The sequence below is a fragment of the Spermophilus citellus genome, assembly GCF_964194105.1.
Source record: "Spermophilus citellus genome assembly, chromosome: 7".
Lineage (NCBI taxonomy): Eukaryota > Metazoa > Chordata > Mammalia > Rodentia > Sciuridae > Spermophilus > Spermophilus citellus.
In genome coordinates, this window is record NC_138188.1 from 122,800,140 (window position 1) to 122,824,314 (window position 24,175).

Here is a 24,175-nt window from a genome sequence, read left to right on the forward strand (position 1 = left end):
CTGAGAAGCCACTGCCTTCCGGAGGGTTTAGGATCTTGGTGTGGATGTGAGGAGTTCACTCTTGGTTATGAGAGGAGAGGGAAGTCTGGTACCTGTGGAGTACTTAATAGAAGATAGTTGCCGGACTATTGCTCTTACCTGAATGTGATCCATTCCCCTGTATGCCAAGAAGTCTCTGGGTTTCGTCAGATGGCAGAGAAGGCCTTCTGACTTAAGGATGTCCTCTTTTACTGAGGGGACTGGGTTCAGCAAGATTTTCTGCCCTCGAGTAGTGTAGCAGCACTGCCCAGAGAGCACCTCCCCTGCCTTCAAGGTGGCTTGGCAGAGGCTGGCGAAGACAGGACCAGCGGTTTCCGAACTCGGCTCTAAGCTCCCTCAGCGCGGCTGTGACGTCAGCCTTGTCCCGCCCGCTCTAGGTGGAGACGCGGGCGGCCACGCCCCTATGTTTACGTCACCGGCCCGGTTCCCTCTCCCGGGAGCGGCGACGGACGCGCGGCTCCCACCCCCTCCCCTCACGGGCTGTCCCCTCCCTGGTGGTGGCCGCGGCCGTACCCTCTGCGAGGCGATGGCCCGGGCCCCGAGCACGGGCTAGCGTGCTTGGGTGCCCGGCCATGGGCTGTATCGGCTCCCGGAGCCCGGCGGGTCAGGGTAAGAGGCGGAGGCCGGGCACCGTTGGGGAGTCGGGCTGCGGCCGCCCGATGCGCGGGCCGCGGGTGGGTGTGGGCCTTGAGGAGGGGGCTGGCGGCAGAAGGAGGAGCCTGCACCGGGGAGGCGGGCCAGGCCAGAGGAGGAAAATGGAATGAGCGAGGAGGGGGCTAGCCAGAGTCTGGTTCGCTCCGGTGGCCTGCCTGCTTCTTGGCTTTTCTAGGCAGACCATGGTCTCGCCGCCGTCCTGTATTCCCCCCACTCCTGAGGGTGGCCAGAGGCACACAGCTTTGGGATGGACTGGGGCCAGCTGAGGTCCCCGCCTCTACCGCCCCTGGCGACTGGCCTTGCGTGCCCACACACTCCCCTATGCCTACACCTCTCCTCTCTGTCTTGGGAGTGGCCCTGCCTTTCCCAGCTAGGTCGTTATTCTCTTAAGGAGGCAGCCTGCAAACGCGGGCCAAGCACCTCATCACAGAGTTTTGGCCTAACACTTGCTCACCCTTCAGAGTCAGCTGATTGATCAAGGGGTCTAAGGCCCCATGTAGGGCACCTGTGAGCACCTGATCACCTCTCACCTCTTACAACTTTTAATTTCATTTCTGCACCACCACTAAAAACAAAAACAAGTCACTCTTACACTATGGAGGAAGGGGAGCTCAGAGGGAGGCCATCAAGGCTTCCTTCTCACAACTGTTGACCCCTGCTTGGGCCTTAGTTTCCATGGATGGCTATGCATTCAGGGGCCTGGCCTTAGTCCTATGCATCTAAGGTCTGCCAGGTTACTCTACTTCAGTGTCATGGAATTCACCAAAGCTAAGGCCAGGCAGGGACTTGTGATGTTGAGGGCTGGATTTGGAATGGGTTCTGGGCTTTTAGGGCAGGTGGTCAGTCACAGAGGCCTTAGTATGGTTGGTACTTGAGATTCTTCAGAGCTAAACTCTGGCTGAGATTTGTACTTTCCTGGAGGGATTCTGGGATTTGTAGTCCTAAATAAACCTCATGGCTTTTGAAGCTGAGAAGCAGCAGGCTGCTCTGATCCCTCTGGCCTGCTTGGAGTTCAGGAAATCATCCCCTCCTGTAGTCAGGGGAGAGTTTGGCTGACCTCAGGACTGGCCTTGAGAACCCTGATTGGGTACCAGCTGGGGGCCAGGGATGGCCTGTAACCTGTCTTCCTTCTGGTTGGTAGCATTTCTGGGGACCACCAGCTGGCTGAGGCTCAGGGACAGAGACGGCTGCTCCAGCTAAAGGTCAGTTGTGATGTACATGGCCTGTTGGCACTGTCTAGGGGATGGGCCTTAGTTCCCCAAGCCCCAGAGAGCTTGGCTAGGCCCCTGGCACACCCACCTCCTCAAAGCCATGAGGCAGGAGTGTTCTCCTTATGTGACTAGGCACAAGTTCCAAGTGGGGAGGGGACTGGCTCAGCATCCGGAGCCAAAACAGGAATAGAACTGGGAGCTGAGCCTGGAGCAGTTCTGGGCTTTTGGTTCTCCGCATCAATACAGCCAGCATGCCTATGATTTCTGTGCTGGGCAAAATGTTTCTGTGGCAGCGTGAAGGGCCTGGAGGACGATGGACTTGTCAGACAAGTCGCAGAGGTGAGACTGGAGACCCTTGATGTGATCTGGGAGGTGATAAGAAGCTGAGGAGTTAGGTGCTCAGATGGCAAGAGGAAAATTACTCTGGCTTAGATGTTGGGAACCAGGCTGAAGCAAGAACAGAGAATTAGGAAAAGGCTTTAGGATGGGGCAGAAATCAGGGGGAAAAAAAATCATGTAAAGAGCTGCTGACCAGATAAGGCCGGTGAGGGGAAAGAACGGAGGCAATGGAGGAGAGAAAGAAGCGCAGCCAGCCTGCAAAGGGTCTGGGTAGTGGTGGGGAGGGGGACAGTGATGGTGGGAGAATTCAGTGTGCTTTCCAAGAGGAATGGTTAGGCTGAGAAACTGGAAGAAGATTTAGAAATTATCCATGTTTGGGTTTCACCGCTGAGTTTTGATGGCAAAATATTTGTAGAGGAGGAGGGTGGCCAGTGGGCTGCCACAAAGGAACCCTGGAGACCGAGCAGTGGGATAGGGGTTTTCGTAGTTGAGGAGACCCAGGTGGTGGCTGATGTTCTGGTTAGTGGGGGATGGGATGTCAAGAAATGATATGGCAAGACTGGATGAAAATCGTGATCTTGGCAGAAGTGGGGGCCCAGCTGAATAGTCTTTCCCCATCTCCTCAGTGTCCTCGGACCCCGCGTGGGCTGTCGAGTGGATTGAACTTCCTCGTGGCATTTCTCTATCCTCCTTGGGATCTGCTCGGACCCTCCGAGGCTGGAGCCGGTCCTCTCGTCCTTCCTCGGTGGACAGCCAGGACTTGCCAGAGGTGCTTGGCCCTGGTGTCGGTGTGTTGGGGGGGGGGGAGGGACCGCATTTACATCCAGGGGATCTGTGTTCCCCCACCCCCGCCTCGCCAGCCTGCTTCGGGGCCCCCTTTTCCTGCAAGCGGAGGCGCTATCCGGCCGACTGGCAGTAAGGCCGCCCCCGCGCGGGTCTGCTCCGCTCGGCTCTGTGCCAGCGGGCGGGCTTGCTCGCGCCTTCGGCACTGACGTCAGCGCATCCCGGGCCGTATCCCGGGAGACCCTGTTGCATGGTGATGGGTTGCCAGGGAGACATACACCTTTTCTCTGGGCCTGGGCCGCAGCTGCGCGGAGCGCTGGGCATGGATGGCGGCGGCGCCTAGGGGGAGCGAGAGGAGGGAGGGAGAGCGAGCCTGGAAACACCCCGTAAGTGCTCCTCCCCTTAGGCCTGCCCGAAGGCTACCAGCGCCACCCTGGGGGCCCTGTCAGCCAGGTACTGAAGGGGAGGGGCAGAGGGTGGGCTTGAGGGGCAGGTGGAGGCTGCTTTCGTGCAGGGTGGGAATATAGTAGAGGAGAGTGAGGCAACGCTGGGAAGCGGGGGTGTGCCTCCATTCATTGAGGAAAACATTTGTTGGGTTTGCTAAGGAGCACTGAGCCAGGTGCAGAGTGGAGGTAGGAACTCAGATGGGTCAGAATCAGGCCTTGCCATTCAGGGCTCCCTGAGGAGCCATACAAGGGCAACGCTGGGGGAAGGGTGTCAAAGAAAAGTCAGTCTGGGCTGAAAGCACCACTAGGAAGTGGACCTTACATGGTAGGAAGAAGCATTCTGTCAGTCAAGAAAGGCCTTTCTGGCCCAGAAGAAAGCTGGGTTCCTTTTCCTGCAGGCCTGCAGGCTGTTTACTGACAGGGAAGGCATAGTGGGGTTGTATTGGACAGAGGGAGCCAGTGGTGAATTCCAAGGAGGTCTGAAAGGAGGCAGGGGCCTCACAGAGGGGTCCTTCAGAGCCTGGGTATGAAGCCTACACTGATGTCACTGAAAAGATTTTAACTTTTATAAAATTTAATAGAGATATGCTGTGACCAGCTGCACTCCAGGAAAATTATTTGCTTACATTTAATACCATGTCTCTCGTTATTCAGCCAATGTATTTTGAGAGAGAGAGAGATTACACTTTATTAGGCACTATACTAAAATACTGGGGTGCATCATGACCACAACAGACAGAATTCTTCAAGGAGGTAAAGACCCTTGAGAGAGACCAACAAGAAAAGGAAACACAAGAAATAAGACCATAATTACATATTGTGATTGATAGTGATTTCTTGGAGACTACTTAGGGAGGACAGACTGGCAGGGTGGCCAGGAGGGTTCTTCTGAGGGGGTGATATTTCAGCCAACACTGGAAGGATGTTCGAAGGAGCCAGCCAGCCATAGGAAGAGAGGGAGGGAAAGAGAATACTCACACATAACATCCTGGGCTGAGAAGATAAGAGTATGAGGAGGTTGGGGAACCCCAGCTTGTGCTAATCTGAGCAGGGATCTTTGAGGGCTTGAGGAAGGGTAGTGGGAGCAGAAAGGACGAGAGTGGTTGTAAAGACAGTTTGGAGGTAGAATCACGAGGTCTTAACAGATGTGGGCAGGCAAAGAGTTTAAGGAAGAGCCGAGACTAATGTTGAGGTTTGACATCAGGCTGAATGAGAAAATGGTGGGGTGATACAAAATAAGGGAGACAGGAAGCAGAGCCGAATGTGGGGAGAAGGTGTTGGTTCAATTTGGTCATGCTGAGTTTGTAGCTCTGGTAGATGGTCTAGGAATAGCTGGAATGTAGATCTGAAAAGAGGAGGAAGGAGCAAAGGGGAGAGGAAATTAAGGAAGTCCCTGATATTATAACCTTCTGCCTTCCTCATCTTTCCTCTCCCTGGAGCCCCCACTTCAGGGCTCTTCACTTCCTGACCTTCCTGTTTCCCCTCTGGTAGCTGGGAAGGTGGAGTTTAGCTATACTTCTGTTCCCTTGTGCCTGCCTGATGCTACATTGCTTCCTGGGAGTGCAGTTCACTGGTCCTAGTTTTAAGTTTCCCAGCAACACTGGGCCATATGTGCTGCTCTGGCATTCTTCCCAGCTCCCATGTCACCCTGATATCTTGGGTGGGGTATGGATATATTGGGGTGAAGATCAGTGCTGTCAGAGGGTACTGATCTTCTGATGGTGCCCCTCAAGGTGAATGTTGGAGACACAATCGCGATGCTGCCCAAGTCCCGGAGAGCCCTAACCATCCAGGAGATTGCTGCGCTGGCCAGATCCTCCCTGCATGGTATGCACCCACCTCCCATAGCCTCTGCCAATTTTGTCCTTTCTCCTCCCTTTCACACATGTCTTTTGGAATTCTTTCCTTTGGGCCTTGTCTGGGATCCTCCTTTTCCTAAAGAATCCCAGCCCTTCCTCCTACCCACATGCACTTGGATCCTTACTACCACTACCTTCCACTTCCCTTCCAGGTGTTTCTTGAACCATGCTCCTTAAGAGGCTTCTCTCTCCTTCTCCCACCCCCAGGCATTTCCCAGGTGGTGAAGGATCACGTGACCAAGCCTACAGCCATGGCCCAGGGCCGGGTGGCTCACCTCATTGAGTGGAAGGGCTGGAGTAAGCCAAGTGACTCACCTGCTGCCCTGGAATCCGCCTTTTCCTCCTATTCAGACCTCAGTGAGGGTGAACAAGAGGCTCGCTTTGCAGCAGGTGGGTGGCATAAGGAGTCAGTCCTATACTGCTGCTTCTGATCTTGGGTCTGGCAGGGGGGTTGAAGTCTTTTCATACCCATCTCTGCTCTCCCATCTGCAAATTGAGCCCTGGTCTTAGCTGAGTTCCTGTTAATGGATTCTGTATCCTCCTGATAGGAGTGGCAGAGCAGTTTGCTATCGCAGAAGCCAAGCTCCGGGCATGGTCTTCAGTGGATGGTGACGACTCCACTGACGACTCCTATGATGAGGACTTTGCTGGAGGAACTGACACAGGTGAGGGCATTCTGTGCTGATGCTGTGTGCTGGGGTGGACTTGCCTGATAGGCCTTGTGGTTCACTCGGAGCCTTTGGAAGGGGAGGGGAGAGGGACAGACTGTTCAGGCAGGCCTTGACACCCCAGGGGCAGGAGGGCTAGCCATACCCATGCATTGGGATATCAGTAGTTGGAAATAGAGTGGTTCCTTTCCTAGAGGTGCTGAGCCTTCTCTGCCCTTGTGTGCAGTTGGGCCTCACTGTCCTTAAAAAAAAAAAAAAAAAAAAAAAAAAAGCCCAGAGACCTTTGGACAACTCAAGTGCAGATGTGTCTCCAGGAGGGTCTGGCCTTTTCCTCTCAGGCAGCCTTCTGGCTGGCTGTGGTGGGACAGATGAGCCGCAGTGCAGCACCTCACAGGGCACTGGCCCCAGGCAAACAGGAAGGCATGCTGGGGCTGGACTCCCACAGGGCTGTGCTGGCTCTGGCTCAGCATCCTTGCATTCCAGCTTGTGGGTCTTTCTCAGGGCCAGTGCCTGTGGAGGGGACCCTGCAGGGCTGCACAGCTGTGCTTAGCTCTCCTTTCATCTTGTTTCCCTGGAGTTCATGGCTGACTTTCTCTACAGCTTCTGGGCTCAAGCCTTATAGGACCCTGCCCCCAACCCCTAAGCCTTTGAAGATCACCCTCCCAGCCCCCACCCCTCCAGCTAGGTAATAATTCTCCATGGCACCCTCTATATCCAAGCAGACCCAGTGATTGTTGCTACAGTAAAAGGGGGACTGATTTGGATGCCCAGGCCAAGATGGAACCCCAATCCACAAGCATTTTCCTTTGATTGTATTCCAGGCCTTCTTTGACCCCTGAGATAATAACTAACATTTATCTGAGGCTGCTACTACCCCGTGTGGAATCTTTGAGCAAATTTTAAAAAGGCACCCCTTTCTCTGGTGGGCACAGCCTCAAGCCAGGGCATATTGCTCAATTCAGCCCACACCCACTGCCTTGTACAGTGAACAACCTGCATGTGGTGGCTGTACATTTATTATTTGCTTCCTGTGTGCCTGACTTTTGTTCTCTCAACAACCCCACAAGGTAGGTGTTATTAGAATCCCTAATTCACCATGAAGGGAACTTTAAGGCATTGAAAGATTGTGTCTACCCCCAGCCCCAACCCCATAGCAAGGATGGAGTGGGGCAGGGGAATGTGGCTTCCAGGTTGGGCAACTGAAATGGGGCCAGCAGACCTGTCTTCTTTTCTTTCCCCCTTGCAGACATGGCCGGGCAGTTGCCTCTGGGGCCCCACTTCCAGGACCTCTTCACCGGCCGACGATTATCCCGGCCTGTGCGCCAGGGCTCTGTGGAGCCTGAGAGCGACTGCTCGCAGACCGTGTCCCCAGACACCCTGTGCTCTAGTCTGTGCAGCCTGGAGGATGGGTTGCTGGGCTCCCCAGCCCGCCTGACCTCCCAGCTGCTGGGTGATGAGCTGCTCCTCGCCAAACTGCCCCCCAGCCGGGAAAGTGCCTTCCACAGCCTGGGCCCGTTGGAGGCCCAGGACTCGCTCTACAACTCGCCCCTCACGGAGTCCTGCCTTTCCCCTGCCGAGGAGGAGCCAGACCCTTGCAAGGACTGCCAGCCGCTTTGCCCACCACCAGTGGGCAGCTGGGAACGGCAGCGACAAGCCTCTGACGTGGCCTCTTCTGGGGTGGTGTCCTTAGATGAGGATGAGGCAGAACCAGAGGAACAGTGACCCAAATCATGCCTGGTGGTGGCATGTGTCCCCTGGCTGCTGCTGGGGGCAGAGCCTCCATGCCCAAGTGTTGGGTTCAAGGCTCTCAGCAAGCTCCTCAGCCTAGAGGGCTACTGGGAGTCCTCACTTGTCCGTTGTGTGTTTTGCATGAAAGTGTTTGGAGAGGAGCCAGGGGCCGGGCTGGGGGCGCATGTCCTGCCCCCACTCCAGGGGTTTGCCGGGGGTTGCCCGGGGCCCCTGGGGCATGGCTACAGCTGTGGCAGACAGTGATGTTCACGTTCTCAAATCCAAAATGCCACATTTTCTCCTCAGATGATGTGAACCCCTGAGGAGGTTGTTCTGGGCTGTGGGATGGACTGGGAGGGAGCCTGGCCACCTCCTCTGCCCTCCCCATGCCTCTCTCTGCTTCTCTCCTCACCTCCGAGTCCATGTGCAGTGCTTGATAGAATCACCTCCACCTGGGGGGCTGGCTCCTGTGGATTGAGCCAACCCCTAAGGACCCCTTGCCCAGCGGGGCACGTGCTGTGCTTCACCTCTCCATTGTCTCTAAATCTTCTTCTTTTTCCCTAAAGACAGAGGGTTTCTGGTCTGTTTTTTCAGTCGGATCTTCTCTGGGAGGCACTGGAATGATGGAAGCATGTACCCTTTCCCTGCCCCCCTCCCCGTGAGGCCTGGGCCCTTTCCCAGACTTCCAAGGATGTGTGGGCACTTGGAGTTCTCTTGAGGGTGGAGCTGGAAGAAAGGGTTGCTCTGGTTGCTAGAGCTGTGACTTCGATGTTCTTCCAGAGAGGGCCACAAGGGGGCCACAGGGGTGCCAGGAAATTGTCAGCTGATGCCTGTGCAGCCAGCTTGGAATTGTGCCAATGAGTGATGGTCATGAGGGAGTGTATCTCCTAGGGGAGGAAAGGGTAGTGCCTTTCTTGGCTGAGTGAAAGGCCACAGTTACAGTACCAGGGACCCTGCCCCAGCCAGGGTGTTGATGACCCAGCATGGAGATCTTTGGCAGATCCTGTATTCCAAGGACACTGGAGTCCAGACTTTTAAGGCTGTGGGGAGGGTAGGTGACTGCAGAATTAAGAGCCTTATAGGCTTTGGCAGGTAAGAGGACCCAAGGTAAGAACAAGAGCCAATGGGCACAAACATTCTATATATAAGTGGCTCATTAGGTGTTTATTTTGTTCTATTTAAGAATTTGTTTTATTAAATTAATATAAAAATCTTTGTAAATCTCTATATACATCTGGTCATTGGAGGTTCCAGTATAAACCCATCTTAGTTCTACCTTTTTTCCCTTCAAAGGGGAGCAGGGGTCAAGTGACCCATCCTGCCAGGGTGGTGCCAATCTTCCTGCACTTGGAAATCTTCCTGCAGGTGGGTGCTGGGTAGGATTCCAGGTAGGATAGACTGGGAGAAGCTAGCATCCCAGGTCTGGACAGGGGACTGGAGCTCCAGCTGCCTCCTGCTTTCCCAAGGCAGAAGGGATATGGCTACCACCATCCTGGGCCACCCACAGAAGGGTTCACTGGCACTTGTCGTCGCTGTCAGAAGGGCTGCCTTCCCGGGGAAGGCCGTGGCGGGAGCGGGGCCCCCAGAGTGCATGCACCTCAGTGGTCTCTGTGTCACTGCTGCTGGTGGCACTGTCTCGGAAGCTGGCAAGGGGTGGTCGGACTTTCACACCCTGTGCTGTGACAGAGCCCTCGATGGCCTTCCGAAGCTGGAAAATGAGAGTTGTCAGCTGTCTGGACTTGGAGCTTTCTGCTCAGGCCCCTCCCCAGCACTCCTCTGGGGAAGTAAACATAAGCTTCCATGTCATTGGAAGGGGATGTGGCTTTGTTGGTTACTACTATCTCACCTCCTTTAGGGTAACAATTCCAATGAGTCTGCCAATACTGGTAACATAAGCATGGTCCACTCCCAGTAGTGAGAAGATGGTGTGAGTCTGCAGGGTGGAGAGAAAACACATTGGATTTGATGTTGGAAGGGGCAGTTCTGAAATCACAGGCCAAAGGGGCCCAGGACAGGGTCTATGGGGGTATCCCAGGTAATAGGAGGAAGGGAACAGGTCTACTGGAAGGAAAATAGAATGTTTCTGTGCCTGTAGGCTTCAGAAACTTGATGGCTGAAATCCCTTATATCATTTTAATTGATGGGGTCACCCTCATGTCCCTATGTTTGTTTTGCTTTGGGCCTTCTCCCAAGTTTTCAAATGTGATCCCCAATAATTCAGAAATTGGGCTGAGTGTGGTGGCACTCGACTGTAATTCCAGCATCTTGGGAGAGTGAGGCAAGAGGATCGTGAGTTCAAAGCCAGCCTCAGCAATTTAGGCCTTAAGCAACCCAGCAAGACTCTGTCTCTAAATAAAATACGAAAAGGGGATGGGGATGTGGCTCAGAGGCTGAGTGCCTCTGGGTTCAATCCCTAGGACCATAAAAAAGAATTCAGAAATTGTCATTCAGTCCCCCTTGTGCTATAAGTGGATTTTCTTGGGCCAAATGTCTTGAAAACAGCTCTCCTGACTCAGCAGTTCCTGGAATTTCGGCCTATCAATTATCTCACTGTTCTGAGTTTAATTGTAAGCCTCTTGGCTTAATGGTTGATTCAAGATGGGCAGTAATAACCCTGCTTCTTGAGTACCAATTACTTAGAACTCACTTAAATTGTCTTAACACCTTTTAATTGTTTTCTTATACCCTGAAATTCTATAGAAAGGGATTTTTAGAACTTTCCTTTTTCCATCTAAGGCATGACAGTATTTATAAAAAGAGGCGAGAAGTTCAGTTTTGGAAAAAGCTCTTCTGTGTCCCTTAAGTACCTACAAAGTTGTCATGTTGTTAGCAAGTCCTTCCTTATATCTAACTTGAATCCTACATGCTACAAGTCAGCCTTAATTTCCTTGTATGACTCCAGTGGGAAACATTTTATTATAGGGTTTCTTGTTTTAATAATCCCTTAGCCTTGTCGTCTTATGGTCAAATAATCCCTCTCATCTTCTCCCAAGAAGCCTATTAAATAGTTCCCTTGGATTTTCCTAATCAGAGTGGGCTCTGGCAGGTAATGTGCTTTTTAGGTTTGTAAATCACGTGTCTGTGGCAATGACCAAGCCTCACCAATCTATTTCCTAAACATCCTCGCTATTCTCCCCAGCTATTAGCCTCACTATCTTCACCAGGACTTGTGCCACAATCGTAGAATGGGTTTTCTCTCTGGCTTGGCTCTGCTGCCCTGTTTTCTTAGACTTGCTCAGTGCCTAGCTTCCTAGAATGGTCCATGAGATCCTTCCCAAGCCATCCCCAGCTTGTCTTACTGGCTGATTCCATGGTGCATTTCAGCTTCCAGACTCACATAATCACTCGGCTCTTTTCTGAAAATATTCATTTCTTCCACACTTCAGACCTTCTCTCACTGTACCATCTTTAAAAATCTCCCACTGTTCATTCTTCAGTATAAGTAACAGTAGTAATTCCTAACACATTTTAAATACTCTGTGTGAGGCACTGTTTTAAGTGCTTCCAGGGTCTTATCTCCTTTAATCTTCAGAAAGCCAAATGAGGCAGGTCCCCCACTTTACAGATAAATGAAGTGAAGTGCAGAGAGGCTAAGAAATTTGCCACAGTTGCACAGCTAACTCACATGTGGCAGTGAGCACTGATCTGGCCCTCACAACTCCCGCTGTTTCTCTGTAGGTGACCCCTGAGTGAATGAGGTACCTGGCTGGCACATGATCAACAACACAGGTTCTTGAGCAGTCTCCAAAGTATTCTCTCTTCTCTTGGAATGTTTCCTTCTGAACTTGACTGGGCTACTACTTACTGATTCCTCGGGCCTGCAGAGACATTTTGAATTCTAATCTTTTATGTCCTTATCATCTAGTTCTTTGTATTTTTGTTGATTGGTTCCTTTTAAAGGCTTTTCTTCCTCTGATTTTTACGTTTGTAACAAACATCTGCTTTGTCCCTTTTAATTTAATTAGACATCAGGGAGCCCATTGGAGGGTCCACTTTCTTGGGCTTGAGAACAGTGAACTGACAGGAAGAGACAATGTGGTCTTCTGAAAGAATCCTGGGAGCAGGACCAAGAGCTCTGAGTTCTGGCCTGACTCTGCTAAACTGACTCAGGCAATGACCTCCTCGTCATGGGCCTCAGTTTTCCTATGTACTAGAATGGCTTAGATGACAGGCCTTTTATTTTTATTTTTGAAAATATTTTTTCAGTTGTCATTGATGGGCCTTATTTTATTCATCTATTTAATACAGTGCTGAGAATCAAACCCAGTGCCTCACACATGCTAGGCAAGTTCACTACTGCTGGGCCACAACCCCAGCCCAGCCACAGGCTTTTTGAGTCACACCATCTTGTATTCCAGGTTCTAGTTCCACTCCTAACTGTGTGACCTTGAAAAAACTTGCTTACCTCCCAGAATCTCAATTTGTTCTATAAAAACTGGAATATCACAATATCTGTCTTATAGTGTGGTTGTGAGGATTAGATTACACATGTGACGACCTTAGCACAATGTCTGGCATATAGCAACACTCAAAAATATCATCATTGTGGATGTCTGAAGATTAAGATGATTAATCATTGTGGAAAAGCTTTAGCAGTCTTAGGGACAAAGGCTTTAAATAAAAGCCTAATATATTATCTTCAGGCCTACCTCCTTTTTTTTTTTTTTTTGCAACTGTATTGCAATTCCCCATTCACTTTAATCTGAGGTCTTTATCTAAATGCTGGCAAGTTCCTTTATTGCTGTTTGCTTTTTTGTTTCTCTTTTGTCCCCTGTCCTTCCTGCCTCCACCTCTGCTTGTAGCATGCAACGCTGACTCTTGTGCCTAAGCCAGCCACCCACCCAAGCATTGGGCCTTGGGAGTTTTACCTGAAGCCTGTCCCCTCAACCCACATCTTCCAACAGAGGTTTGTACATTAAGTCTGTCAAAGATTTAGCTTTTGTGGGGTATGTCTGCACTCCCTGCCTTCACTTGGAAGCCTGTAGGTGCCCATTGGCACCAGCTACCTCTTGGGAGCCCTGAAGCCATAATCCCCAGAAGGCCCCCACCTTCCTCAGGTGTCTGCCTCACCCCCTACTCACCTATCTGTACTGAATCTCCCCATTTCTGCAGCGGTGTTGACTTTCTGCTGAGCTATTTTCCTGAGTCTCTACCAGTTTTCCTTTGGCCCATATTAAACCAGACTTTCTGGGGTCTGACATTCCAAACCCCCCACTGAGTGTTTCTCATCTTTGTTTATTTCTTTTCTGCAGTCTCTTCACCCCTACTTGGCTATTTGTTAGCTTGTTTATTAGATTTTCTTATCCTGCCTGTTTCTCACCCGATCTTTTTAGTGTGGGTGTATCAGCCTTGTTGGGCTCTGGCAGCCTCCTGCCTAGCTCTGACCCTGGCCTGGCCTTTTGGCTTACAACCAGCTCAAGCTCTGTCTTTGTTGCTGCTTTGCTCCAATGTTCCTGGGGGTGAGGCTAAGCAGAGGAAAAATGATGCCTGGCTCCACTATGGAGCAGGGCAAGGCTAAGGGGCCTTGGCTTCCAGCCTCCCATTGCCCACAGTAACATCTGAAAAACATCTCAACAGCGTCTACTCTCTTGCCTCCTTCCTTTCCCACTGGCCTGACTCTAAACTTGTTGATGTGTGTGGGGCGGGTGGTGGTGCGGGCAGACCCAGATCCCTATCCTGTTCCACACCAGGCCACTGGCCCTACCTTGTGCAAAGAGGTGCGCTCCACCAGCTGGAAGGGGGCAGGATCAATTTTGCAGTCACTGAAGTTGACAGGTTCATCTAGTTGTTGTTCTTCCCACTCCAGAATCTGAGAGGAAGAGACTGAAGGTTAGGGATAAGGTGTCAAAAGCTGCTCTCACCTTCCTAAAGGTTGACTTGCCCTTTATTCTACCCCATGGTCTTTCCCATTGGAAAGACTGAACACACCCAGGAAGAAACAGGGTCCAGAGTCCAGTGGTGCCTTACCTCCTCAGGGCTCATCTCGCCTTCCAGGTCCGAGTCACTCTAGAAAGGAGGGAGGGAGGTGAGTGGAACTCCAGCTCTGGGAGGTTTACCCAGCCTAGACTTTCAAACCTCCCTGCCCAGTGCTCCTGAGCTGCAGGAAGAGAGGCTGAACATACCGCCAGGGAGATTCGGACCCGCTTCGGCTTGCGCTTGTCACAGGATTCTGGCTTCTCCATCTTTGTCAGAGCCAAACCAGAGAGGAAAGGTGTTGAGGTTATAGGGAGAGGGGAGGTGAAGGGTGTGGTAGAGCTCAGTGGGAAGGGTACCCTGCAGGACCAGAGCTGACAGCTGGGAGGGCAGAGGGTAGGTAGAATGGGGCAGGCACTGACTGATTAATGGAGAGGGGGGTCTCAGCCTTAGAGGGAACTGGGGATAAAGTAAACCAGGAGGGGCGGCTCCAACCACTCACCTCTGAAGCCGCCTCAGGAGGTGGACTGCCACAGAAAAGGCTCCTGAGGGCAATGCCTGCCGACTCCACATTGCCTGTGTTCCCAAACACAAGGCCCCAGGGGATATGTCATCTTGGGGGAAGAGGACCAGAAGAGGTGGAGAAACCAAGAGAGAGGTGTCTCATTTCTACCCCTGGCCCATCTGGGGGGGTCTCTTTTAGCTGATAGGGTGAGCAGGAATCCTATGGATCTCAGTGGCCTGGCTCAGACTGTGTATGGGATGGAGGAGAGATGAGCTCACCTGTAGGACTCTCCCTGAGGTTGGTGGCATTGCTGGGTCCCCTCTTTAAAGCAGGCTTCAGGGGCTTGTGAGTCTCCCCACGGGAGGCAGGGAAGCCTGAGTTGTCTGTGTTCACCTGCACAGGCAGGAAAGGGCTGGAGAGGCTGTGGCTCCAGACCACCCTCTAAATCATCTTCCCCATCCGTCTATACAATAATACTTTGGAAGTGTGTGTGGCTGTGGGGCTTTTCCCCTCACCTGGAAGCGGACAGATGTCCCTGGGCTAGGAGGACTCTCCTGATCAGAGGGTGGAGATGTCTGGGCCTTTCTACGCTCCTGCATGTACTGTCGCCGGCGGGTGGGGCTCAGTTGAGCTGCCAGTAGGGCCCCCACCTGTGAGCGCTCAATGGACCCCAGCAGGATCATGGACTCTGGATAGAGCAAGTGGGAAAACTCAGTTGCTGGGGGGTGACCCTCCCACCCCTTGGACCTTCTCTCACACCCAGAGTGGGGCCTTGGATATAGGCTGCACACCACAGGGAAACCCCTGCCTGGCAAGTGCTAATCCATTCCCTTTGGAACCAAGGAGACTAGTCCTGAGCTCCCTGCCCCTTCCTGAGCTACAACCCTGGGAGGTGCTCACAGCACCTGGGAACCCTCCTAGCCTCACCAGGGGACTCCACTAGGGCCAACATGCGACCCTTGGTCCTGTGCAGTGCCAACCGCAGATCCCGGAAGGTGCAGCTGAGGGCCACGTGGGGAACATCCCGCACCATGATGTCTTCCACTCGCACCCGGTACTGCCTAAGGGCAGAGTGGGGTACTCAGTTTGTCATCAGCATAAGGAGAATAGCCCAGAGCACTACCACCCCAGTGTCACAGGGAAGGCCCCAGAGCCCCAGAGGACAAGGGACAAAGGCTCAAGTGTTCAGAAGTGTACCTACCCACCACTATTTTTTGTACTGGGGATATAACCCAGGGGCACTCTACCACTGAGCTACATCCCCAGCCCTTTTTACTTTTTGAGACAGGGGGTCACTAAGTTGTTTAAAGCCTTGCTAAGCTGCTGAGGCTGGTCTTGAACTTGTGATTTTCCTCTCTCAGCCTCCTGAGCCACTGGGATTATAGATGTGTGCCACTGTGCCTGGCCTCACTCTTCTTTTTGGTCAGTTGGGGCCACCTACAGGGAACCCCAGGGAGAAGGCAGCCTGAAGGGAGGGAAAGAGCAAGGTGGCCAGTTCCCCAGCTTAAGGCCTTGCTGGAGGTGGGTGAGAGGGCTCCTAGGAAGCCTTCTGCCCCTCACCCACACCCTTTGCACCCTGTCCTCCATACTGGTGGCGGCCCCAGCCCAGCTCAGGCAGGTAGGGCAGTTTCTTGATCCTGATGATGCTGTCATAGAGTGAGGGCTGTAGGCTCTGGGCAACAGCATTGGCCAGGATGACGGCAATCATGACAGGCAGGATATGGGCAATCTGGCCCGTGAGCTCGAACACAATCACGGCTGTGGATACTGTGTGTGTCACTGCTCCTGCCAGTGCAGCCGCCCCTGGGGAGAGCCATTCTCAGTCTCAGGATGCCCAGGCCCCAGAAGACCCTCCCTTCCCTGGGCAGGGCCTATGGTGGTCCCTCAGGGCTGTCCCAAATAGTCCTTAGGACCGGACCTCTGCATCTGCCAGCAGGGGGCACCAGAGACTCAGACTCTGTGGCTGGGGCAGTGGTCTTCCAAGGCAGATGCAGACAGTGAGGGTCAGGGGTTACTCTGCTGGGGGCGTGTTTGCCTAGCATGCAAGACCCTGGGTTTGATCTCCAGCACTGCAAAGCAAGAGACCTAGAGCACTCACCAACCACTGCATAGCCCCCAGGCACAATCCGGTAGGTACTGCTGTCTGTGTGAATCCCATCTGGGAACCAGGCAGCCATGCTTTCACCCACCAGACGTCCAAATGCTGCTCCTTCAGGGAGGGGGGTGGGAAGAGAAAAAGGTAGTGGAGGGGGAGGGCAGGGGCACTAGGAAGAGAAAGGGTCAGAGGGTGGGGGAGGGGCCGGTGGGTCATTCAGTGCAGGGGGCAGCCCTGCAGGGTTGGGGGTCTGGGCAAGGGGCTGGACTAAAACCCACTCCTGGTCAGAGAGGGGATGGCCAGGGATTGCCAGAGTATAGGGAGGGTGCAGGGCTGGAGGACAGGCAGTTGCAAACTCACCGATGACAAAGACAGGCATGAAGGCCCCACAAGGCACAGGGATGGTTGTGGCCAGTGCAGACATCCAGAACTGTAGACAAGAGGCGGTTCAAACAAGCAGAGGTGCCCCCCAGGGAAGCCTGTCTTGCTTATCAGTGGGAATAATCTCCCCAGGTATCCCAGAATCCCAGGAGGTGAAAGGAAGGGAAAGGAGTCTGGAACCAGATGGCTTGGGTTCAAATCCTTACACATCGAATAACTGTGTGACTGTGGGCCAATTACTTAACCTCTTTGTGTTTCAACTCCGTGTCTTTAAAACAGGGACAAGAGCACTTTTCTTATAGGGTTGCTATGAAGTTTAAAGGAGTTAACACAAAGCAAGTGCTTGGGACAGCGCCGGCACCCCGTAAGCCTATGTAATGTTATCAATATATATGTAGGAAGCCCCACCTTCATCAGAATGAAGATGACCAGGGTGAGGAAGACGTTGGCACGGGGTGGGCTCCAGGCCTGTGAGGTGCTGGATGGCTCTAGCTCTTCTACTAGGCCCTGGCGGACCCATGTCCGGTTGTCAAACAAGGTGACCAATGTCTCCTTCTGTGAAAGCTAAGGTAAACAGGGTGCCTCAGGCTAGGGAACAGACAAGCTGCTGGGAAAGAGCCAAAGGAACCCACAAGAACAGGGATCCCAGAGTCATGCTGGGCTGTTACTTTAGAAGTAATGCGTCTGAGGGAGGAGTGCACGTGTCAGTTTTGCCTGGGGTTACCTGTCCAGCCATGAACTGCCCAAAGCCAGGGGGGAAGGTCAGAGTGGAGATGAGCAGGGTCACCAGAGCCGGGAAGAGCAGGCGTCTAGAGATATAGGTTTCACAGCATCAGGCATGGGGAGTGTGACCTCCTATGGACAGCAATGAGCTGAGTGCCCTCACATACCTCAGGGCTGAGGTCAGAGCAGAGTCTTGGCTCTTATGAGTAGCAGCAGCAGAAAATCCATCCCTAATGCTTTTTTGGACACCTCTGAGCGGTGACTCTGCCCTCCACCCGCAGAAGGCCCAACTGAAGGGCACATTGTGTGAAGGTATACAGACATTTCTGTTTCTGTCTCTCTGTGGAGACTTAGGGTGAAGGTTAGTGTAGAGGAAGCTGGGGTCACTCATGAAGTGGACCAAAGGTGCTGTAGGGAGCAGGTTCAGTTGGCTGCCCTCTCCCTTAAGGACGTAATTTCAACAAAAGTCACTTCTCAGGCCTCTCCACTCCTAATCATCAGGGTCACAACTAAGAGCTGTGTTCCAGAGATAAAAAATCTCATCCATTCCCATGGGTCACAGGGGGTAAACCAAGGCAAACAAACACCCTCCAGGGAACACTGCCATCTAGGCCAGGCCACAGGACGAAAGAAAGCTTCAGTCTTGGATCCCAAATATCCTTTGTCACTACTAAAATTCAACTTTCCAGTAATTCATATGAACGTCAGAATGTTTAGTCAGCCTGGAAACACCATTGGCTCATTTCTCAGTGCAGTGCCTAGGCCACTCTCTCATTCCTCACTGTCCCCCTGCCCCGTCTGGCCCTCATACAACCCAAAGCTTCCTGGAGAAGTCTATGGTCAACTCACTTCCTCATGAGGAAGCGATTGATGGTTTTCTGCTTCCGCATCACCTGGACAATCTTCCGGTTCAGGTAGACAAAGAGGGCTCCCCCAAAGCCACTAGCAATGCTGGAGAGGGAAGAAGCACTAGTGTTGAAGAGGGTCTTCTTGTGGAAGCCTCCCTCCTGTCCGCCCCCACCTCCCACCTTACCCAATGACAGCAAAGGCTGGCAACTCTTGCAGGTCAAAGGGAAAGTCGAGCCGGAACCGGGTTTTGAAGAGAGCAGTAATGGTCTCTGAAGGAGTAGCAGGGAGGCAGGTCTAGCTTCAGGGATCCCCCACCTAAATCATCTTGGGCTCCCTCATCCCCCAGGTGCCGCCCACCTTCATCACGGTTCCAGACTGCCAAGACCCGGAAGATGAAGGCACTGAAGGTTGCAGCAAAAAAGCCCCGCCAGTAGTTTCGCACAGCGAAGAAGGTGGAGGTGACCTCGATACTGAACAGGACACCTGCCAGGGGAAGGCGAGAGCATTACTTGGGGCTGGGCGTGGTCTAAGGACTCAGACCCAGAGGAGAGGGGCAGAGGAGGAGAGGCCAAGGCAGGGTTGGGTTGCTGTGCTCATGGAGGAGTCCTACCTACCTCCAATAGGTGCTGCAAAGCAGCAGCCCACACCCACAGCACAGGCAGCAGCCAGCATCTCCGTGTTCCGAGATTCATTCTGGCAAGAGTGGTGCAAGGGGGCATTAGCCTGGGCTCAGCACCTACCCACCCCCTTTTCCCCAGGGATCCCCTTACCTCATAGATACCCCCAAAGAGAGAAAGGAACTTGCTGAGAAGTGCAGCACACATGCTCGCAATATGCACAAAGGGGCCCTGCAGGGTGAGGGCCTGTGATGAGTGCGGAGGGGCCCTGCCCTGATCTTGGCCTGGTCTCTTCCTCCACTGGGAAGGACTCCATTCCCCAACCTGCAATTACCTCTTTGCCAAGGGGCATTCCACTGCCCAAGGCACAGGTCAGCCCAATGACCTTAGCCACAAAGGTCTTGAGAGTGAGGTATTCTTTCAGCACCACTCCCCGCAAGATGGTCTTCATCTCGGGGATGCCAGACCCTGGAGGGGGTTCATGCCCATAAAAGTCACTTGATGTTCACACTTCAGGAGGCCTGACCTCTGCCCTCTCCTCTCTCCTATCATACCAACAGCCTGAGGGGCCAGGATCTGTGTGAATCCGGCTGAGAAAGTGATGAGAACGACAGGGTAGGTAACCCAGGCCAGGTACTGGAGTAAGATGCTGGTGTTTAAGCCCCGAGACATCCACTGCTGGGCTGTGGAAAGAGGACATGCTGCTGGACCCCAATGCTCACACCTGCTCCTGGCCACTGGGACACACTAATATGATGTTTTCCCAGGGAATACTGCACAGAGCCTGGGCACAGATGGAAGGAAAGGGGCCCTAGGGCATACACTAGGACAAAGCCCACTATAGGTAAAAGAGTCAGTTGGAAAGAGGCAAGAAGTTTGCCAGGTGTGGTGGTGCACACCTATAATCCCAGTGGCTTAGAAGGCTGAGGCAGGAGAGTTGCAAGTTCAAAGTCAGCCTCAGCAACTTAACGAGACCCTGTCTCTAAATAAAGTATTTTAAAAAAGGGCTGGAGAAGTGGCTTAGTGGTTAAGTGCCCTGGGTTCAATCCCCTATACCAAACCAAACCAAATCAAAACAACAACAAAAAAACACCGTGAAGTTATGACCTATGGGAGTGGCAGTATTTGTGCCGGAAGGCAGTTAGACCGTATGGGGAAAGTGATCAGTGGCCAAGAAGCCTCAACAACTTTTGCACATTGATTTTCCCCAGTCCTCCCACTGCCAGCCTTTGCTCTCACCCTGTAGACAAACAGCAATGGCATAATCCATGGCCCAGCTGACCAGTGCCATGAGGAGCCCCAGAAGGACCAGGAAGATCCAGTCTTCACCAACCCTGGATACTAGGAACTTGTGGCAGCGTACTGAACAGACTGGGAGCAGGGAAGGTAAGATCAACAGGGAGTCTGGCACCAAAGTACTCCTATCCTGGTTACTGCTTCTCCCCTTCCTCCACTGGTAGCTCCAATGGCTTCTTCCCCCTCAGCACATCACAACCCCGCCAGGTCCCCTGCCCCAACTCAGGTCTCACTGCGGCATCTGGCACATCGGCTCTGTCCATATTCCAAGAGCTCTGGGGGAGCCCGAGGGGACGGGGGCCCCTTCCAGGGCTCAGGGCCTCCCAGGCGAATCCGAGCAGCTTCCTCTTTGGCAAAGGCCCCGAGTTCCTGAGTATACCGGCCATACATCTGGAGCAATGGGGAAGATGGGGCATTAGTGTGCATGAACTCAGTGGGGATACAGGGAGGGCGCCTGGGGCCTTGACTCCCCTTCTCCCAGCCTCCATATTGTATACCCCCCTTGAACCCACAGTTCCCACTCTGGCTTGGCATGTGGGAACAATGTACATTGCTGAGTGTGGGGGCTGCCCTGGCTACAGTGACAGGGACAGCTAAGGTACAGGGACACAGATCTGGGGGTGGCAGAATAATTGGTCCTCTTCTCACAGGCCAGAGGTGGGAGCACTGAAGAGGAGTGGGAGGGAAGGCTCCAGAAGAGGGAAAAGATGGAAAAGCCTAAGGCACAGTCTGAAAGTGGGAGGAAGGAAGGTCAGAGAATAAGGGATGGTCAAGGGCATATGGGCAACAATAAGAGCCTGGCGGAGCTGAGGGCAGCTGAGTAGGGCCTAGAAGCAGGCGCGGCCCCAATCCTTATCACGTTCCTGCTGGGCCTCTGGCCTGTTACCAAATCAGCTGCACCCCTCCCACCCACCCTAATCCCCTTGTCCCCATTCTCCACCCCCACCCCCGACTAGCCAACCCGCCCAGCTGGGAATGGAAAGCTTCTCCAGGAGGGTGGAGAGTGCTTGGTGGCCTCAGCCCCACTCTAGAGTTGCCCAGAGTCCAGTAGCAGGTCGGGGACAGCAGAGGCTGTGGATGGCAAAGCTGTGACTGTGGATGCTGGGTGATGGGACGGGAGAGTAGCCGAGCTATGGCTAGACCTGCCAAGCTGGGCGTGTGTTGGGGGGTGGGGAGGAGTAGATTCCGGCTGCCACCCGCAGAGCTTCAGGACACAAAGGGCTCCTGTTGGGGCTGGGGTTGGAGGGGGGAGAGGGAGGGACAGATAGAGACACAGACAGAGAGTGAGAGATAGTGAGAAAAGGGAGAAGCTCAGAGAGGAGAACTAGAGAGAGGCCAGAGAAAACACAGGAGAGATGAGGGGGGAAAGAAGCAGGGAGGAGGAAAAGAGGGTAGAATATAGAGATACAGTGTAGGAGGGGGGAGGTGAGAGACAGACAAAAGGGTAGGAAGGACAAGGGGGAGAGGCTGGAGCAGAGAGTGCCGGGAGAGAGCTTGACCCTGAGAGCTCATTCCTGAGATAGAGACACAAGGGAAGGAGATGGAGATGTGGCTGGTGCAACAGAGACACCATTTGGGAGGTCAGGTGCCTGGCTCCATGATCAGTGCCCCCTCTTTGGCCTCTGCAGACTACAGATATCTCTCACCCTGTCCCAAGGGCTTGTTCTGCTCCTTTTGCTCTGCTCCCATACCTACCACCTCCCCTGGTCATCCTGTTTCATCCAGTCTCCCTTTCCCTCTCTCTCTTTTGTAATTGGGCACCTCCCAGACTCAGTTACAGCCCAGGCCCTCTTCACCTGGAGAGGTTACCTCCCTGCCACCCTCCTGGGCAAATTCCAGCCCAAGCTGATAAAAAGGAGCCATGGGCCATTCCTTTACCTAGGGCTTAGGTCTTCCACTCAAGTGATATAAAAAGGGTCAAATGGCTTCTCAAATACTAAGTAAAGGTTGAGTCAGCTGAGAACCCAGGACCCCTCCTCATTAGAAAATGAGGTCAAGGAACACCCAGGGTTGGGTGGGGGCTGTATACCTAGGGACAGCATGAACAGAGGTCCCAATTCCCACACCCATATCTGCTTCATCCATCCTCCCCAAAGCTCCTATCCTCCAGGGTGGCAGGCCATTCCCCCTAGCCAGGATCGACTGAGAGGTTCCTGCCAATGCTGGTTTTGAGCCCACAAAGGCAGAGGTTTGAGTCTGATCACCTGTCTACACACTCTAGATTCTATGCTTAGCTGAATGTCATTAATGTACATTGTAGGGACACAGGGAATGTCTTGGATGGTGGAGACAGAAGGGGTGTGGATAAAGTTCAAGGGTGTAGATGGTACTGGGGAGGGGTATTAGCGCGCTGAGACTTGGGCTCAAACGGTGAGGAAAGGGGCAAAGAAAACGAGTGTGTTGGAGTGGGGGTAAAGGGAAGCACACCGCAGATAAACACTTGGTGTCATTGTCCCCTGCAGGCCCCCAGGCTCAGCCAGAAGCCAGCAAGCAGCTTTCCAACCTTTTGGCGCTGCAGCCTCTCGGACTCCTCAGCCTCAGTTTCCCCAGCTCAGAGCACTGAGGCGGAGGTAGGGTAGGCCCCCAACCCTTGCGCTTCCTAGGGTAATCTGGAACAGCTGTGCCGAAGTGCAACCCTTCGAGCTCGGCTCGGCTTCACTTACCAGGGTCTGCTCGTACTGCAGCGCTCGCGGCTCCATCCCCTCCTCGGCCGCCACGGCCGCCGAGGCCGCCATCTCCGTGTACTGCCCTCTGGCTTCCCTCTGCCGCTCGGGCTCCGGCCTGGTCTCTGCTCCCAGTCCGCAAAGCCCGAGCAGGCACCCGTCCGGTCCCCGCAGCCCGAGCGGCCGAGTGCAGAGTGTGGCGGGTCCCGGGCGGGCGCCGCAGGCGCAGCCTCCCGCTCGCGTCCCCTCCTCGGCGGGCGGGCCGAGGGCGGTGTCCTCTGCGCCGCTCCGCCCGCCGGCCCATCCGGAGGGGCCGGCCCATCCCGCCTGGGGTCTGCGATGGAGCCGCCTCTCAGGCTCGAAAGAGGCGGCAGGGGGCGCTTTGCATGAGAGCACGCGCCCCCTCCCTTGGAGGCTGGGGACTGACTGGGGCACCCACGGCTGGGGCGAGGGCGGGTCTGCCCGCACGTGGAGGGGCTGGGCCCGGTCCACAGCTCTCTGGGCGGGGCAGGAGGACTTGGAGATGTTGGGGTTCAGTAGGGCTTGGGGCTTGGAGCTCCAAAACCGTCTAAATTGGGCTCCTGAGACTCGATCCGTTAGGAGCAGCCCCTTCTCTGCTCCTAGAGAGGAACAGGTGGTTCAGGAGAGTCCGGGTAGTCCCCTCTGCCCGATCCAGGATGAAAAGCAACTGGGAGCGAGTCAGAGGGGAATTCTAGGCCGCCTTCCTCATTCCCTCCCTTTCTTCTTTCTTTCCTCGGGGCTCCCTCAAGGAGGTGCACCTGGAGCTGCCAGGCCTGCGGGGTGTGCCGGGGTGGAGGTGGAGAGGGTGAGGCCTGAGGGAAGGGAGTTGTAGGTGCTGGGGAGGCCACTCCTGGGAGGCGGGTGTGGGGGAGCAGAGGTCGCTTCTCCCTGGCAGGGCCCAACCAGAAACCCGAGTAGCTGCTGACGTCTCGCCGTGTTGGGGGAACGGCCTGCTGGGGCTCCGCATTCTCTATCGGGGTCCTTGGAAGGATAGAACAGGGTGGAGTGGGCACAGGATGGATAGGCATTGTTAGAGCTAGAGCCACGGGAGAGCGCGGGCCCCAGAAACAATTTGTAGGAGGGCGCAGTCCCAGGATGAGGGGCATTTGGGGGACAGCGGCAGTGCTCTAGGGGAAGGGTTGGTGCCAGTGAGGAGGCAGTATGAGAGAGGAGCTACCAGGAAGAGGAGGCAGTTTGAGAGAAGACCTCTTCTCTACAATAGGGGGACAATCCAAGGTGTGCAGGAGAGGGCAGTGGTGGGGAAAAGGCAGTACCAAAATTGAAGGGGCAATGCTTTTGGGGAGCGCAGTGTGAGGGGATTAATGTCAGACCGAAGAGGAGGTGGTGGGAGGAGAGCAGGACCCAGGGAAAGAGGGCAGTGATGG

The 24,175-nt window shown here is 54.0% G+C and overlaps 2 protein-coding genes and 1 long non-coding RNA gene across 5 annotated transcripts; 2 read left to right on the plus strand and 1 right to left on the minus strand.

Moving 5' to 3' along the window:
• The first annotated feature begins 446 nt into the window (after positions 1-446).
• Positions 447-8,292, plus strand: FAM131A (family with sequence similarity 131 member A). 3 transcript variants are annotated; one of them, XM_081302179.1, is made up of 7 exons: positions 1,877-1,895; positions 2,198-2,243; positions 2,870-3,012; positions 5,206-5,299; positions 5,539-5,721; positions 5,880-5,996; positions 7,246-8,292. In XM_081302179.1, exons 4-7 carry the CDS (start codon positions 5,230-5,232, stop codon positions 7,719-7,721), a joined length of 846 nt encoding a protein of 281 aa, XP_081158305.1. In that variant the 5' UTR covers positions 1,877-1,895; positions 2,198-2,243; positions 2,870-3,012; positions 5,206-5,229; the 3' UTR covers positions 7,722-8,292. The 3 variants fall into 3 exon arrangements, with proteins under 3 accessions (XP_081158304.1, XP_081158305.1, XP_081158303.1); XM_081302178.1 differs by lacking the exons at positions 1,877-1,895; positions 2,198-2,243 and adding an exon at positions 447-648; XM_081302177.1 differs by lacking the exon at positions 1,877-1,895 and having other exon boundaries at positions 2,141-2,243.
• Positions 8,042-23,096, minus strand: CLCN2 (chloride voltage-gated channel 2). Its single transcript, XM_081302176.1, is given in 25 exon segments — positions 8,042-9,435; positions 9,574-9,660; positions 13,432-13,536; positions 13,695-13,733; positions 13,850-13,909; positions 14,143-14,216; positions 14,424-14,538; positions 14,661-14,833; positions 15,073-15,206; positions 15,735-15,948; positions 16,244-16,354; positions 16,601-16,670; positions 17,030-17,185; positions 17,346-17,430; positions 18,194-18,295; positions 18,378-18,462; positions 18,551-18,676; positions 18,808-18,886; positions 18,964-19,041; positions 19,145-19,278; positions 19,365-19,493; positions 20,050-20,181; positions 20,340-20,496; positions 22,770-22,931; positions 22,933-23,096. Coding segments are annotated over 25 exon segments (2,961 nt in total). The 5' UTR covers positions 23,092-23,096; the 3' UTR covers positions 8,042-9,240.
• Positions 18,581-22,716, plus strand: LOC308653565. The gene is made up of 4 exons (XR_014023073.1): positions 18,581-18,689; positions 19,371-19,425; positions 20,057-20,196; positions 22,569-22,716. It is a non-coding gene; the product is annotated as an uncharacterized lncRNA (long non-coding RNA).
• Positions 23,097-24,175: the final 1,079 nt, after the last annotated feature.

Bases quoted from the DNA above. Each gene is read 5' to 3' on its own strand.
- FAM131A (XM_081302177.1), top strand. From the start codon at position 2,156: ATGCCTATGATTTCTGTGCTGGGCAAAATGTTTCTGTGGCAGCGTGAA. The intron at 3,013-5,205 runs GTGCTTGGCCCT...GTGCCCCTCAAG, and splicing joins ACAGCCAGGACTTGCCAGAG to GTGAATGTTGGAGACACAAT. The intron at 5,997-7,245 runs GTGAGGGCATTC...TCCCCCTTGCAG, and splicing joins TGCTGGAGGAACTGACACAG to ACATGGCCGGGCAGTTGCCT.